Source organism: Molossus molossus, unplaced genomic scaffold (genome assembly GCF_014108415.1).
Source record: "Molossus molossus isolate mMolMol1 unplaced genomic scaffold, mMolMol1.p scaffold_m16_p_2, whole genome shotgun sequence".
Classification (NCBI taxonomy): Eukaryota; Metazoa; Chordata; class Mammalia; order Chiroptera; family Molossidae; genus Molossus; species Molossus molossus.
In genome coordinates, this window is record NW_023425355.1 from 63,466,526 (window position 1) to 63,483,122 (window position 16,597).

The following is a 16,597-nucleotide window of genomic DNA, read 5'->3' on the forward strand; positions in this document are numbered from 1 at the left end:
CTTTTACAGGTTCCGTTTCTTTTTGATGTGATCTGGTTTTGCTTTGTTTTGTTCTGTTAACACCTATATAACAATTGGCATGCCTCAGTCGATGTTGAGACTCACAGTCAACAATCCTGAGGACTGAGCCCACCCACAAATGGACAACAGCAATAAAGACCCAAATTCAACAGGAAAGCCCACATGATCCAGACAAGGGTCATTCTGAAAGCACCCAGCTCAGAAGATCAAGGAGGCTACTCTACTGGGTCTCACCAGAAGACCACACCAAGACTGGGAGGCATAGCACTATTATCTGATACACAATGACCTGCCTACGCATCACAGTGCACCTCACATGGCCATGAACTACCAGACCACTAAAATAGTGAGAAAAAGAAATAACTCCAACATGAAAAAAAGGAGTAATCACCAGAAAAGGAACTAAATAAAATGGAGACAAGCAGTTTGTCAGATAAAGAATTCAACACAATGGTCCGATCAGCATGGCTCAGTGGATTAAGCATCGTCTCATGGACTGAGAGGTCCCAGTTCAATTCCCAGTCAGGGCATGTGTCCAGGTTGCGGGTTCAATCCCCAGTGTGGGGCGTGGAAGAGGCAAGTGATTGATGTCTCTCTCTCACATCGATGTTTCTATCTCTCTCTCCCTCTACTCTCTTAAAATATCAATAAAAAATATTACAAAAAGAATTCAAAGCAAAGGTTTCAAGGGTGTTCAAACAACTTAGTGAAAATTATAAGCAACTTAATGAGAATTATAAAGAGCTCAGTAGGGACGACACCAGCATGTAAAAAGAGGCAAAGGCTATGAATAAATAGAAAAAGAAATTAAGAAGCAGGAGGACAGTTTAAGGGAGCTTTGGGTCAATATGAAATGTAACAACATTCACAGTATAGGGGTGGCAGAAGGAGAAGGTTCAGAGACAGAAATAGAGAATCTGTTTGAAAAAATGACAGAAAACTTCCCTAACCTGGTGAAGAAAAAAGTCACACAAGTCCAGGAAACACAGAAAATCCCAATCAAGAGGAAACCAAAAACACTCACACTTAGACACATCATAATTAAAATGGCAAATGTTACAGACAAAGAAAGAATTATAAAGGCAGCAAGAAACAGACAGAAAGTTACTTACAAGGGAGCTCCCATTAGACTGTCAGCTAATTTCTCAATAGAAACATTGCAGGCCAGATGGGAGTGGCATGAAGTATACAAAATAATGAAAAGCAAGGGACTGAATCCAAGATTACTCTATCCAGCAAGGCTATATTCATAACTGAAGATAAAACAAAGTGCTTCACAGACGAAAAGAAGGCTAAAGGAACTTACTACAACCAAATCAGCACTGTAAGAAATACTAAAGAGACTGTAGTAAGAGGAAGAAGAAATAGGGAGAGGGAGAGGGGGAGAGAGAGAGAGAGAGACAGAGAGGAACACAGGCATAAAGAATAAATATGGGAACAAATAAGCACCTATCAATAATAACCTTAAATGTAAATGGCTTAAACGCTCCAAACAAATGACATAGGTTACCTGACTGGATAAGAAAACATGACCCATAATATGACATCTACAAGAGATCCACCTCAGAACAAAAGACTCACACAGGATGAAAGTGAAGGGGTGGAGAAAAATTTTCCATGCAAATGAAACAAACAAACAAACAAACAAAAAGTTTGTGTAGCAATACTCATATCTGATAAAATAAAACTTCAAAATGAAGGCCATAATAAAAGACACAGAAGGTCACTACATAATATTAAAGGCATTGATCCAACAAGAGGATATAACCCTGGTAAACATATATGCACTTAATACAGGAGCACCACAATATATTAAAAACTTCTGGAGAACTTCAAGGGAGAGATTGACAGCAATATAATCATAGTAGGGAACTTCAACACCCCACTGACATCACTGGACAGATGTTACAGACAAAAAATTACAGAAAACAGAGACCCTAAACAACACACTAGATCAGATGGATCTGATAGATATTTACAGAACATTTCACCCCAAAGCTGCAGAATATACATTCTTCTCAAGTGCACAAGGGACAGTCCCAAAGATAGATCACATGATAGGACACAAACTAGTCTCTACAACTTCAAGGAGATTAAAATCATGTCAATCATCTTCTCAGATCACAATGGCATGAAACGAGAAATCAACTACAGTAAAAACGCTCAAAATCATGCAAACACAGGGAGGCTAAATAGCATGTTATTAAACAATGAATGGGTTACTAATGAAATCAAGGAAGAAATAAAAAAAAAATTCCTGGAAACTAATGAAAATGAACACACTGAAAACAGTCCTGAGAGAGAAGTCACAGTGTTACAGGCCTACTCAAGAAAGAAGAAATTTTCTAATAAACTATCTAAACCTACAATGTAAAGAATTAGGAAGAGAACAAAAAGAAAAACCTAGAGTTAGTAGAAGGAAGGAAATAATAAAGGTCAGAGAGAAAATAAATGACACAGAGACTAAAAAAAATACAAAAGATGAATAAAATCAAGAGCTGGTTCATTGAAAATATAAACAAGATTGACAAACCTTTAGACAGACTCACCAAGAAACAAAGAGAGAGGGCCCAAATAAATAAAACTATGAACAAAAGAGGTGAGGTAACAACTGACACCAAGACATAAAAAGGATTGTAAGAAAATACTATGAACAATTATATGCCAACAAATTAGACAACCTAAGTATAATGAACAGATTCCTAGAATGATAGAGTCTTCCAAAAGTCAACCAAGAAGAGTCAGAAAACCTGAACAGACCAATAACAACTAAGAAAATAGAAACAGTAACCAATAAACTCCCAGCAAACAAAAGCCATGTCTGGAGGGCTTCACAGGAGGGTTCTACAAAACATTCAAATAAGAACTAACACCTATTCTACTCAAGCTAATCCAAATATTCAAGAGTAAGACTTCCAAGATCTTTTTATGAAACCAGCATAATCCTAACCCCAAACCAGATAAAGACACTACAAAGAAAGAAAACCACTGAACATCCATGTTGAACATAGATGCCAAAATCCTCAACAAAATATTAGCATATCAGATCAGCAATACTTTAAAAAAATTATGCACCACAATGAAGTGAGATTTCTCTAAGGGATGCAAGGCTGGTTCAATATTCACAAATAAGCAAATGTGACACACCACATAAACAAAATGAAAGATAAAAACCATATGATCATATCAATAGATGCTGAAAAAGCATTTGACAAAATCCAGCACCTATTTTTGATAAAAACTCTCAGCAAAGTGGAAATAGAGGGATCATACTTCAACCTAATAAAGGCCATATATGACAAACCTACAACCAACATCATACTCAATGGGCAAAAACTAAAATAATTTCCCTTAAAAACAGAAATAAGACAGGGATGTCTGCTTTTGCCACTCTTATGCAACATAGTTCTGGAAGTCTTAGCCACAGCAATCAGACAAGAAGAAAAAATAAAAAGGATCCAAAATGTAAAGGAGAAAGTGAAACTGTCATTATTCGCAGATGACATAATATTGTACATTGAAAACCCTAAAGAATCCACCACAAAACTATTAGATTTAATAAATGAATTCAGCAAAGGCAGGATACAAAATTAACATCCAGAAATCATGGGCATCTTTATACACCCAAAACAAACACAGAGAAAGAGAAACTGAAAAAAGAAATCCCATTTAGAACTGCAATAACAAAATTAAGATACCTAAGAATAAACTTAGCCAAGAAGGTAAAAGACATGTTTTCAGAAAACTACAGGACACTGAAAAAAGAAACAGTGGACGATATAAAAAAGTGGAAGCACATATCATGTTCATGGATTGGAAGAATCAACATCATTCAAATGTCCATACTACCCAAAGCAATCTATAGATACAATGCAATCCTCATTAAAATACCAAAGACATATTTCACAGAACTAGAACAAACACTCCAAAAGTTTATATGGAACAAAAAAGGACCCCGGATAGCCAAAGAAATCTTGAAAAAGAATGACAAAGCTGGAGGAATCACAATTCCGGATTTTAGGTTATCCTACAAAGCCACTGTAATCAAACTAGCCTGGTATTGGCACAAGAACAGGCATAAAGATCAATGGAATAGAACAGAGAACAAAGAAATCGACCCAAGAGATTATGCTCAATTAATATTTGACATGGAGGCAATAGCACACAATGGCATAAAGACAGTCTCTTCAAAAAATGGTGTTAGGTAAACAGGACAGGTACATGCAAAAAAATGAAACTAGACCAACTTACTCCATACACAAGAATAAACACAAAATGGATAAAAGACTTAAATGTAACTCATGAAACCATAAAAATCCTAGAAGATAATGTAGGCAGCAAAATCTCAGACATCACATGTAGCAGAATTTCCACTGATACATTGCCTAGGGCAAGAGAAGCAAAGGGAAAAATAAACAAATGTGGCTTACATTAAACTAAAAAGCTTCTGCATGGCAAAAGAAAACAACATTAAAATGAAAAGAGAGAACATATTTGCCAACTATACATTGGATAAAGGGTTAATTTCCAAAACACATAAAATCCTCATACAACTCAACCAAAGGAAGACAAATAATCTGATTAAATGGGCAGAGGACCTGAATAGACACTTCTCCAGAGGCCACACAAATGGGCAAGAGAAATATGAAAAAATGCTCAACATCACTAATCATCAGAGAGATGCAAATTAAAACGACTATTAGGCATCACTTCACACCTGCCAGAATGGCTGCCATCAACAAATTATAAAACAAGTACTGGTGAGCGTGTAGGGAATAGGGGACTCTAGTACACTGCTGGTGGGAATGCAGGCAGGTGCAGCCACTGTGGAAAACAATATGGTGTTTCCTCTAAAAATAAAAAATGGAGCTTCCATTTGACTCAGTGACTCCACTTCTGGGACTATATCCTAAAAAGCCTGAAACACCAATCAGAATATATGCACCCCTATGCTCATAGCAGCCGTCTTTACAATAGCTAAGATCTGGAAATAGCCTAAGTGCCCATCATTATATGAATGAATAAAAAAGCTGTGGTATATTTACACAATGGAATACTATGCAGCTGTAAGAAATAAATATCTCTTACCATTTCAGATAACATGGAGGGAATTGGAGAGTATTGTGCTAATCGAAACTAGTCAGAGAAAGATAGGTATCATATGATCTTACTTATTTGTGGAATATAATGAACAAAATAAGCTGTTGAACAAAATACATCCAGAGACATGGAAGCTGGGAATAAACTGACAAACCTGAGAGGGAAACGGGGCGTTGGTGGGGGTAGTGATATACCAAAGAACTTATATGCATAACCAATGGGAACAACCACGTGGTGAAGGCGGGGTGGAGGGTGGCATGGTAGAGGGGAGGAGGGTGTCTGTGGGGGAAGAAGGAAGGACACCTGTAATAAAAAATAATATATTAAAAAAAGAATCTCTTTGAAAAGTACACAGTGTTTAGGGAGGTTTTAGTATTTATAGACTTTAAAGAATTTCATCAGCCCTCTAATTTTTCTGTGTGAATTTGAGGTAGTGAGGGGAGTAACATTAGTTGAATAAACGGTCACTACTACACATAAAAAAATACTGAAGTGACCTACAATTCCATTCCTAGAATTGGGGCATAGCAGGCAGATTTTGCATTTGAGCCTTAATGTGTATTACATAAAGTCAATAATGGCTTTATGACTTAATTGTAACAAAGTATAACATTACTGCAAGAGAGATATTTTTTCCAAATATTCGTCCTTAAAAATGGAAAATATTTACTAGTGATGTCCAAAATAGTTCTTAAACAGAAGCTCCTCCAAATAAAGTTAATACTTTAAACCCTTTCCTAGGTGATAACTCTGGTCAATTAAGTACCAGCATTTCAGAGAGCAGACACATTATTTAATAAATAACATGTTAAAATAATTCTCTAACTGGGATTTTTTTATATCTTATAAAATAGTTCTGAATGATACTAAATACAGTGGTAAGGTACAATACACAATAGACTGGGATTCAGAAGACCTGTCCATTTATTTATCTATAAAACCTTAGGCAAGTTACTTCTAAGGTTCAAGATATTCAACTTTCCAACTGAAATAAGAGCCACCAATTATTGTCTATTTAAAATTTACTTGCTTATTTCATAGTACATGCATTCTATCAAGTAGTTGTCATAATAGTACCTAATCTTATCTCTCATTTAAAAAAAAAAATTTTTAATCCTCATTCGAGGACATTTTCCCATCTTTATTCAGATACAGCAGGAGGAAGAGAGAGAGAGAGCAACATCGACGTGAAAGGGACACATCGAGTGGTTGCTACCCACACGACCCAACCAGGGCCAGGGACAAACTGCAACCGACGTACATGCCCTTAGCGGGAACCGAACCTGGGCCTCTCCGGACCACAGGCCGACGCTCTAACCGCTAAGCCAAACCAGTCAGGGCTTATCTCTCATTTTTGAAGTAGGTAAACTTAAGTATGGTTAGGTAAGGTTCCTTGTACAACCCAGCTTGTTACTGATGATAAAGCTGGAATCAGAACCTAGGTTGGCCAGATTACAAAGCTGGTGCTCTTATAGCATTGACTTTATTTATTTTTTATTTATTTATTTTTTTATCCTCACCCGAGGATATTTTTCCATTTTTTGTACAGATAGAGTGGGAGGGAGAGAGAGGAAGGGAGAGAGAGAGAGAAACATCGACGTGAAGGGACACATCGAGTGGCTGCCACCCGCACGACCAACCAGGGCCGGGGACAAACTGCAACCGAAGTACGTGCCCTTAGCGGGAACCAAACCCGGGTCTCTCCGGACCGCAGGCCGACGCTCTAACCGCTGAGCCAAACTGGCCAGGGCGACTTTAAAAAGGATAATAATAATTATCTCCCTGCTTGCTCAAAAAAATTGTTGAGGTTAAGTGAATGAAGAAGTTAAAATTTCAGAGAAAATTTCCTTACATAAGATTCTCAATTCATTCAAGAATATAAATGAGTCCTTCTCAACCCTGGCTGCACATTAGAGTCACTCGGAGTTTAAAAACAATCTAGCATGACCAGGTCTCACCTCATCCCATAAGAACTGCAAAAAAAAAAAAAAAATCTCTATTTTTAAAAAAGCTCTATTTTCTAAAAGCAGGACTGGGAACCTGATTGAGAAGCTTTGATTAAACAACCATGCCCACAGGAAAAAAAAATTCTGAGTCTGAATGAGTCTAGTTTCTAACTTTTCTAACATGAAAGATACCACTCCTCCACCTTTTGTTATTCTTTCTTCCTGGGTTCAATGTAGGAATAATTTTCAATTATCTGTATTTAAATAATGATGCATTCCCCCCCACCCCCACCTGAAGTGCCAAACAGCTTAGTATAGCACGAGAAAACCACTGAACCACTGAGCTAGTGTGATTCCAGCTAAAATAAAATAATTTTTTGCATTTCTGGTAGCTTGACATCTTCAGGAAACACCAATTAAGTTTTCTTATAAAAAACAAACATTAAAAACAGACCATGGATGCCTAGAGAATCCAAGTTTGAGAGTTAGTAGTCTTGATAAAAATTTTGATTTTAGAAAGTGAGGCCCAGAGGGGTTGTGACAATGTTCTAGTTAGGATCAAAGACTGAATCAGCACTCAAGTCTCTAATTTCCAACCCAGGTTTTTGGAACTAGCAGTCCAGGGCTTGTATTATTATTGGTAAATGTTTCAGAATGCACACATAAATTATCTAAAATTCTAATTTTTGCTTCAATGCTCAAAATTTATCATTGGCGATTTCCGGTCAAGATGGCAAATTAGGTAAACACAGTATTGCCTCCTCCCACAACCACATCAAAATTACAACAAAACTACAGAAAAACCATCATTCAAAACTGCCTGAAATCAAGCTGAATTGAAGTCCTACAACTACGAAATTAAAGAAGCTGCATTGAGACTGGTAGGAGGAACGGAGGCATGGACCGGCATTATGTGGTGGATAAATATCAGGAGGATATCTTGGCTGTGAAGGTCCTCCCTGAGTAAGGGGTCACCGTCACCATCAGGCCACCAGCTCAGGGTTCCAGTGCCAGGAAGAGAAGTCCCCATAACTTCTGGCTGTAAAAATTAGTGGGAACTGAGGCTAAGGGAGGCCGAGGCTGCTGATGTCCCAGGCAGTTCCTCTTAAAGGGCCCATACACGGACTTACTCGGACTTGCTCCCTCTGTGCTCCAGAATGGTAAAAGAAATTCAAAAGGCACCAGAGACATACAAGGAAGAACTGAATTGTTTGGCATTGGGGTGAGGGCTGGAGAGGCAGTTTTCTCCCAGACAGATATGCTGTCGGAGGCCTTTGTTCCTTTGGTGAGCCCTTCCCCCACGAGGCCAGCCGACAGCCGTCATATCTGGGACTCCAGCAACCTGGCTCACTCTGTTTGCCCCACTATGGTGATTCCCTGAGGTCCCGTCCCACCCAACTTTCAGGCCCACCCAAACAGTTCCCAGTGGCTTTACCATAGGATTGGCCTATCTTGGCTCCTGTTTCAGATTTTCCTAAATAGTCTCAAAAAAGCAGCATCTGGTGTCAGTGAGCCCCATACCTCTTGTGGCCCCAGGCCTGGCACAAGGAGCAGCCAGCCTTGGTTCACAACCTGGCTTTGCCTGGGCACCTCCAAGCCCAACACAAGCAGCCATCTGCAGATCACTTTGTAGCTTATACCTGGTGGTCCTGGGTAGAACACAGGCAGTGGGCTAACCTTGCCCCAGAGCCAGTACACCAAGTGAACAGCATCAGACTACATCAAAGCACCACCACCCAATCACTCCCACAAATGACATACTCAATGGGTGGACTCAGTGGGTACCAGAGCCCTGCTGAAATAAGTCTTGCTCTGTGTGTTGGGCCCCTGCACAGCTGATCATCCAAAGTAGTCAGAGGTCACTGGATAGTGGGCATAGCCAGTCCTTGCAGCTGACTAGCTTTAGTGAAAGCCTGTCATTGACGTGCCAGCAGCAATCATACTCAATTACAACAGAAGGGTGTAAAGTCCACACAAAGGGTGCATCTTGAGGACCCAGCTGAGAGACCATGGAGGCTGTGCCACTGGACCCTACAGGACACCTACAACAATAGGCCTCCTTAGGAAGCCCAGCAGACATAGCAACTCTATCTAATACATAGAAACAAACACAAGGAGGCAGCCAAAGGAGGAGACAAAGAAACATGTCCCAAATGAACGAACAGAACAAAACTCCAAGAAAAGAACTAAATGAAATGGAGATAGGTAATCTAACAGAAGCAGAGTTTAAAACACGGCTTATAAGGATGCTCAATGAACTTAGTGAGGGTCCCAGGAACATAAAAAAGGACCAGTCAGAAATGAAGGAGGCACTAACTGAAATAAAGAATAATTTACAGAGATTCAAGAGTAGAGTAGGTGAAGCCAAGAAGCAAACCATCGATTTGGAATATAAGAAAGACAAAACACCCAATCAAAACAGCAAAAAGAAAAAAGAATCCAAAGAAATTAGGATAGTGTAAGGAGACTCTGGAACAACTTCAGCATACTAACATTCACATCATGGGGGTACCAGAAGGAGAAGAGAGAGAACAGGAAATTGAAAACCTATTTGAAACACTAACGACAAAAATACTTTCCTAACTTGGTGAAGGAAACACATAGACAAGTTCAGGAAGCAGAGAGTCCCAAACAAGACAAACTCTAAGAGGCCCACACCAAGACACATCATCATCAAAATTCAAAAGATGCAAGACAAAGAGAGAATCTTAAAAGCAGCAAGAGAAAAGCAGTTGGTTACCTCCTACAAGGGAGCTCCCATAAGACCGTCAGCTGACTTCTCAAAATAAACTTTGCAGGTCATAAGGGAGTGGCAAGAAATATTCAGAGTGACAGAATGCAAGAACCTACAACCAAGATTACTCTATCCTGCAAAGCTATCATTTAGAATCGATGGACATATAAAGAGTTTCCCTGACATAAAAAAAGCTAAAGGAGTTCATTACCACCAAACCAGTATTATATGAAGGGTCTTCCTGAAGAAAAAGAAGATAAAAAATATGAACAAACAAAACAGCAATAAATACATATCTATCTACAATTGAATCTACAAACAAAATAAACATGCAGAACAGAAACATTCTCATAGATACAGAGAACATTTTGTTGGTTGCCAGATGAGAGGGGGGTTGGGAAAATGGGTGAAAAAAGTAAAGGGATTAAGAAGCACAAATTGGTTGTTAGACTGACAAACCTCAAAGGGAAGGATAGGGGGCGGGGGTAAACCAAAGAACTTATATGGGAAGACAAAGAACCCAATTAAAAAATGGGCAGAGGACCTAAATAGACACCTCTTCAAAGAGGACAAACGGCCAAGAGACATATGAACAAATAATCAACGTCACTAATAATCTGAGAGATGCAAATTAAAATGACTATGAGGTATCACCTCACACCTGTCAGAATGGATGCCATCAACAAATCATCAAACAACAAGTGCTGGTGAGGGTGTGGAGAAAAGAGGACTCTAGTACACTGCTGGTGGGAATGCAGACTGATGCAGCCACTATGGAAATCAATATGGTGTTCCTCAAAAAATTAAGAATTGAACTGCCATTTGATCCAGTAATCCCACTTCTAGGAACATATCATAAAAAGCCTGAAACACCAATCAGAAAGAATATATGTACCCTTATGTTCATAGCAGCACTATTTACAATTGCTAAGATCTGGAAACAGCCAGGTGTCCATCAATAGATGAGTGGATAAAAAAGTTGTGGTACATATACATAATGGAACACTATGCAGTTGTAAGAAAGAAAGATCTCATATCCTTTGAGATGACATGGAGGGACCTGGAGAGTATTATGCTAAGCGAAATAAGCCAATCAGAGAAAGACAAATACCACATGATTTCACTTATTTGTGGATTAATGAACAAAACAGACCCAGACACATAGAAAGGAGTACGGCTCAGACTGACAAACTTCAGAGGAGAGGGGCAGGGGGGAGGGATGAGATAATCCAAAGAAGTTATATGCATGTATTCGTAACCAATGGAAATAGACAACAATGCTTGCAGGGTGCGGGTGGGATCGGGATAGGGGTGTCTGGGGGAAAAGGAAAAACATCTGTAACAAAAGTAAATTAATTAAGTAAAAAAAGATAACATATATGCATAACCAATGGACACAGACAACAGTATGGGGGAAGGCAGGAGGGGGGCGGGAGGAGGGGGGCGGAAGCAGAGAGGAGGGGGTCAATAGGGGAAAAAGGAGGAACTTCTGTAATACATTCAACAATAAAAGATAAGTTAAAAAAGAAAAATAATAAATAAAGATGTATTAAAGATTGCCCCCCCCCCCCAAAAAAAAGTATCATTGGCAAGAATGCTATCAGTGTTTTTCTGTGATGGGTGTGCTTTGTACATTTTGGAGGACTGAGAAACTGTGTAGCAGACAGACTCTAAAAGTGGCCCCACGTCTCCCTCCTGATATTTATACTCTTGTGTATTAATCACTTGAGTATGTGTGGCACCCGTGATTGCATCTAACCAATAAAATATGGCAAAAGTGATGAGATATATGTGATTGTCACAAAGCTCTTCTTGCTGAGGAGTCTCTTTTCCTGCCGGTTTTGAGGAAGCAACTAGTCATGATAAGAAAGCCTACATAACAAGCAACTGAGGGCAGTTTCTAGCTTACAGAAGCAAGAAACTGACACTCCTGTCTGACAACCCAGAAAGAACTGAATACCACCAACAACTAAGTGAGCTTGGAAGCAGTCTTAAATGATACTGCACCTCTGGAAAACACCTTGATTACAGCTTCACGAGACCTTGAAGCAGAGGACCCAGTTAAGCCATACCCTGACTCCTGACTCACAGAAACCATGAGGTAAGAAGCATATATTGCTTTAAGCTTCTAACTTTGTGGTACTATTGTTATGCAGCAATAAATAATATATGGTGTTCTGTAAGTCATTCCTTCAAGTAAAAATGGCATTCCATTTTAAAAAGACAGCGAGTTCAGCTTGCAATTGAATCACACAGTGCTTTTTCTCAAGAAAACCTTATACTGCAGATATTGAAATGCTTTATGCACCCCACTTATTTCATCACACACAATATCTAAAAAGAAGTATATTCAAAGGTTGAGACTTAATAAAGTTAGTAAAAATTTATTACTTCTTCAAGGATATTCTTAAATGAAATATATTCTTAAAAAAATTTTTTTTCTTTATTGGATTTTAGTGAGAGAGGAAGGGAGAGACTGAAACATTGATGAGAGAGAACATCAAATGGCCACCTCCTGCATGCCCCCTACTGGGGATTTGGCCACAACCTGGGCATGTGCCCTGACTGGGAATTGAACCGGCGACCTCTTGGTGCATAGGCTGATGTTCAACCACTGAGCCACACCTGCTGGGCTGAAAGATATTCTTTTTTTATTAATTAAAAAAAATTTTTTCGTTTATTGATTTTAGAGAGAGAGGAAGTGAGAGGGAGTGAGACAGAAACATTGATGAGAGAGAACATCGATTGGCTGCCTCCTGCATGCCCCACACTGGGGATTGGACCCACAATCTGGGCATGTGTCCTGACCGGGAATTGAACTGGTGAGCTCTTGCTGCATGGGTCAGTGTTCAACCACTGAGCCACATAAGCTGGACCGAAATATATTCTTAAAAGAAAATTTTCTACTGTGGGCACATGGAAGTCACCAATACAACAACTACTAGTACAGTTTGGTTCCATTGCCTTGATTCATAATAAGGTACAAGCAGTTTACTCTCCATTGCTTTTGCATCACCAGTGCAAATGTTCACAAGTGAAAAGAGCAAATATTATGACAATAATTTTAACCTCACGGAACCCTGAGTCTCAGGAAACCCCAATAGTCTGTGGTCTATAATGTTACCCCAAGGCAATGCTTCTATTTTTGAAAGTATATACCTAAATGTATGGATAGATGTGTGTGTGAGCATATTTTAAAAACTCTGGCTTAACCTGGATTGAAATCTCAAATCCATCATTTACCAGCTGTATGGCCTTGAATGAACTATTTAGCCTTTCTGAGCCTCAGTTTCCTCAACTATAAAATGGGGATAACTATTGTGCCTGCCTTATAGAGAAGTCGTAAGAATGAAATGAGATTAATTTATATTTAGCATTTATAACAAAGTTCAATATTAACAGACTAACAAATATTAAATATTACCATTATCTATTATTTCTGTTAAAAAAATTTAAAAACTATGAAGATGTGTTCAGAATTAACAGCAACAATGACCTTAGAACAATCTTCTAATTAAGAATATCTGGTTCAAATTACTATCTAAGAATATTGCCTTTATGTAGCATTCATTACTAATTATACTTTTTAGATGGCATTGTTTTAAATATTATATCTATTTATGCTAAATATAATACCTGATTTATTAACAGATGGATAGTTAGTTCTTACAGTTATTACTTTGAGTGTTGGTTGAGCTATCATAAAGATGGTGATATTTTATTACAGTGATTATGCTTCTACTGAAATGGTGACTAGCTATGATAGTCCACAATTCTAACTGGGTCTTATAATATCCAGTGTGTCCCTGAGCTAACAGTGCAGTTTCAGAAACACTTACAGGTTTAGATACGTTCTGAATAACAGAGCTATGTGAAGATTTAGATTGAGGATGAAATCTAGGTAAGGCAGCCACTGGATTTGCTGTTGGGTCTTCGTAGTGTTGACTTGTAGGCTTGAATGCACCAGTAACACCTGTATTTTAAAATTATACAACACATTAAATATTTTGCTCTATAACCAATTTTGTCAAAATATTTCACTTTAAAATATAGTACAATAATACTCTACCTTGATTGAGTAGCTCATTCTTTATTCCCTTTGAAGACGAGCTGGAGTTACCTCTGTTCAAAATATCTATAAAAATTACATTTATTTTAAACAAACAAAATTAAAATGCACTCACAGACACAGAGAACGAACTGGTGGTTGTTGAGGAGGGGAGGGAGGGGGTTGCGGGACTGGGTGAAAGACGTAAAGGGATTGAGAAGTACAGATTGGTAGTTATAAAATAGTCACAGAGATGTAAAGTACGGCATAGGGAATATAGTCAATAATACTGCAATAACTATGTATGGTGCCATGTGGGAACTAGACATATTGGGGGTGAACACTTTATAAAGTATATGATTATCTAACCACTATGCTGTACACCTGAAACCAATACAAAATAATATTGAAAGTAAACTGCAATTGAAAAATAAAAAAATAAAATATATATATTTATTTTAAAATTTATTTGAATAAAATATATAAACAATAGAACAAGGTTGTATATAGACTTGGGTTCTTGTGACTTGAGCTCTACCCTAATTCCCATGCCACATTCATACCCCTAAAAGCCTAGAAGTTGACTGGATTATCTGTACCATCACTCCTAAATTCTAAAAGGAATACTGTCAAAGACTGCAGAGTAAACTGAACCCAGAGCTAACCAAAATATCTCTAATCTACTACTACACCAAAAGTAAATTTGTGGCTAACATGACTCTCTGGATCAGTTTAAGATTGCTCACTCTTGTACCCATGTGAACCTGTAACTTCTAAATTATTGAGGAATCAAATAAAAAATTGGAAGAGTAGAGATTTGCCTAAAATGCTAATCAGGAAAAGGTACAAGGCATTAAAAAATCCCAAAGACTACATCAAACTAAAACGTTTTACATAGCAAAGGAAACCATCAACAAAATGAAAAGACAACCTACTGAATGGGAGAAAAGATTCTCCAATGATATACCAGATAAGGGATTAATATTTAAATTTTATAAAGAACTCATACAGGGCAGGCAGGTACTGTAGGTCTAATAAGTCACTACATCACTAAGGCTGTGCAGTTAACTGGAAGGAATCTCAATGAGTGACATGAAGAGTGGGGTATTCCCTCTTCAGTATGCTGCAGACACTCTACCTGTATCATATAAACAGGGAGCTGGAATGTGAAAGCTATCTGGAGAGGACTGTGCTGAGAAAATTACCAAGATGCAGACAAAGAGGATAATTTCCCCTCTGTTTTAACATACATCTATTCTACCCAGAGCGGAGGAGGGTTGGGGAACTGGGTGAAAATGGTGAGGGGATTCAGAAGTACAAATGGGTAGTTAAAAAATAGTCACAGTGATGTAAAAGTACAGCATAGGGAAGATAGTCAATAATACTGTAATAACTATGAATGGTGCCAGGTGGGTATATTGGGGGAGGGGGGAATACTTTGAAAGTATATGATCATTTAATTACTATGCGGTACACCTGAAACTAATACAAAATAATATTGAATGTAAACTGTAATTTAAAAGTAAAATTTCTAAAATTAAAAAAAACAAAACTCATACAACCCAATACCAAAAATCCAATTAAAAATGAGCAGAGGGCCCTGGCCGGTTTGGCTCAGCGGTTAGAGCGTCGGCCTGCGGTCCTGAGAGACCGGGGTTCGGTTCCCGCTGGGGGCGCGTACCTCGGTTGCAGTTTGTCCCTGGCCCTGGTCAGTTGTGCGGGTGGCAGCCACTCGATGTGTTCCTTTCACATCGATGTTTCTCCCTCTTTCTCTGTTCCTCTCTCTCCCTCCCACTCTGCCTGAACAAAGAGTGGAAAATTTGTCCTCGGGTGAGGATAAAAAAAAAAAAAAAAAGAGCAGAGGAACTGAATAAATACTTCTCAAAAGAGGACATACAGATGGCCAATAGACATATGAAAAGATGCTCATGGTCACTAATCATCAGAGAAATGCAAATTAAAACCAAAATGAGATAGCACCTCATGCCTATCAAGAATGGCTACCATCAATAAATCAACAAACAATAAGTGCTGGTGAGGATATGTAGAAAAGGGAACCCTCATGCACTGTTGGTGGGAATGCAGACTGGTGCAGCCACTATGGAAAACAGTGTGGAGGTTCCTCAAAAAATTAAAAAAATGGCACTGCCTTATGACCCAGTGATTCTACTTCTGGATATATATATATGAAAAAACCCCAAATACCAAATTGAAAGACTATAAGCACCCCAATGTTCACTTCAATGTTACAATAGCCAAGATATGGAAGCAACTCCAAGTGCCCATCAATAGACAAATGGATACAAAGGAAGTGGTACACATATACAATGATATATTACTGGGCCATAAAAAAAAAAAAAAAGAAATCTTACCATTTGTGACAGCATATATGGACCTAGAGGGTATTATGCTCAGTGAAATAAGTCAGTAAGAGAAAGATAAATACCATATAATTTCACTTTCATGAGGAATCTAAAGAATAAAACAAACATAAATGAAAGACTCACAGACACAGAGAACAGACTGGTGAATGCCAGAGTGGGGGACTGGAAGAGGTGAAGGGATTAATAAGTACAGATTGGTAGTTACAAAATAGTCATGAGGATGTAAAGTATAGCATAGGGAATATAGTCAAGAGTATTCTTTTTTTTTTTTTTTTTTTTGGTACGTGCCACTAGCGGGAACCGAACCCGGGACTCTCTGGTCCACAGGCTGAAGCTCCAACTGCTGAGCCAAACCGGCCAGGGC

General features: G+C 38.5%; 1 protein-coding gene across 3 annotated transcripts in view; it reads right to left on the reverse strand.

Annotated features, from left to right (window-relative positions):
* ZNF280C (zinc finger protein 280C) overlaps positions 1–16,597 on the reverse strand; it is an 88,165-nt gene that overhangs the window by 50,982 nt on the left and 20,586 nt on the right. For all 3 annotated transcript variants that reach the window (XM_036271543.1, XM_036271541.1, XM_036271540.1), the window contains exons 6-7: positions 13,871–13,936; positions 13,641–13,774 (exon numbers count right to left, since the gene is read on the reverse strand). In XM_036271543.1, coding sequence (XP_036127436.1) covers positions 13,641–13,774; positions 13,871–13,936 — 200 coding nt within the window. The remainder of the gene's footprint in view (positions 1–13,640; positions 13,775–13,870; positions 13,937–16,597) is intronic.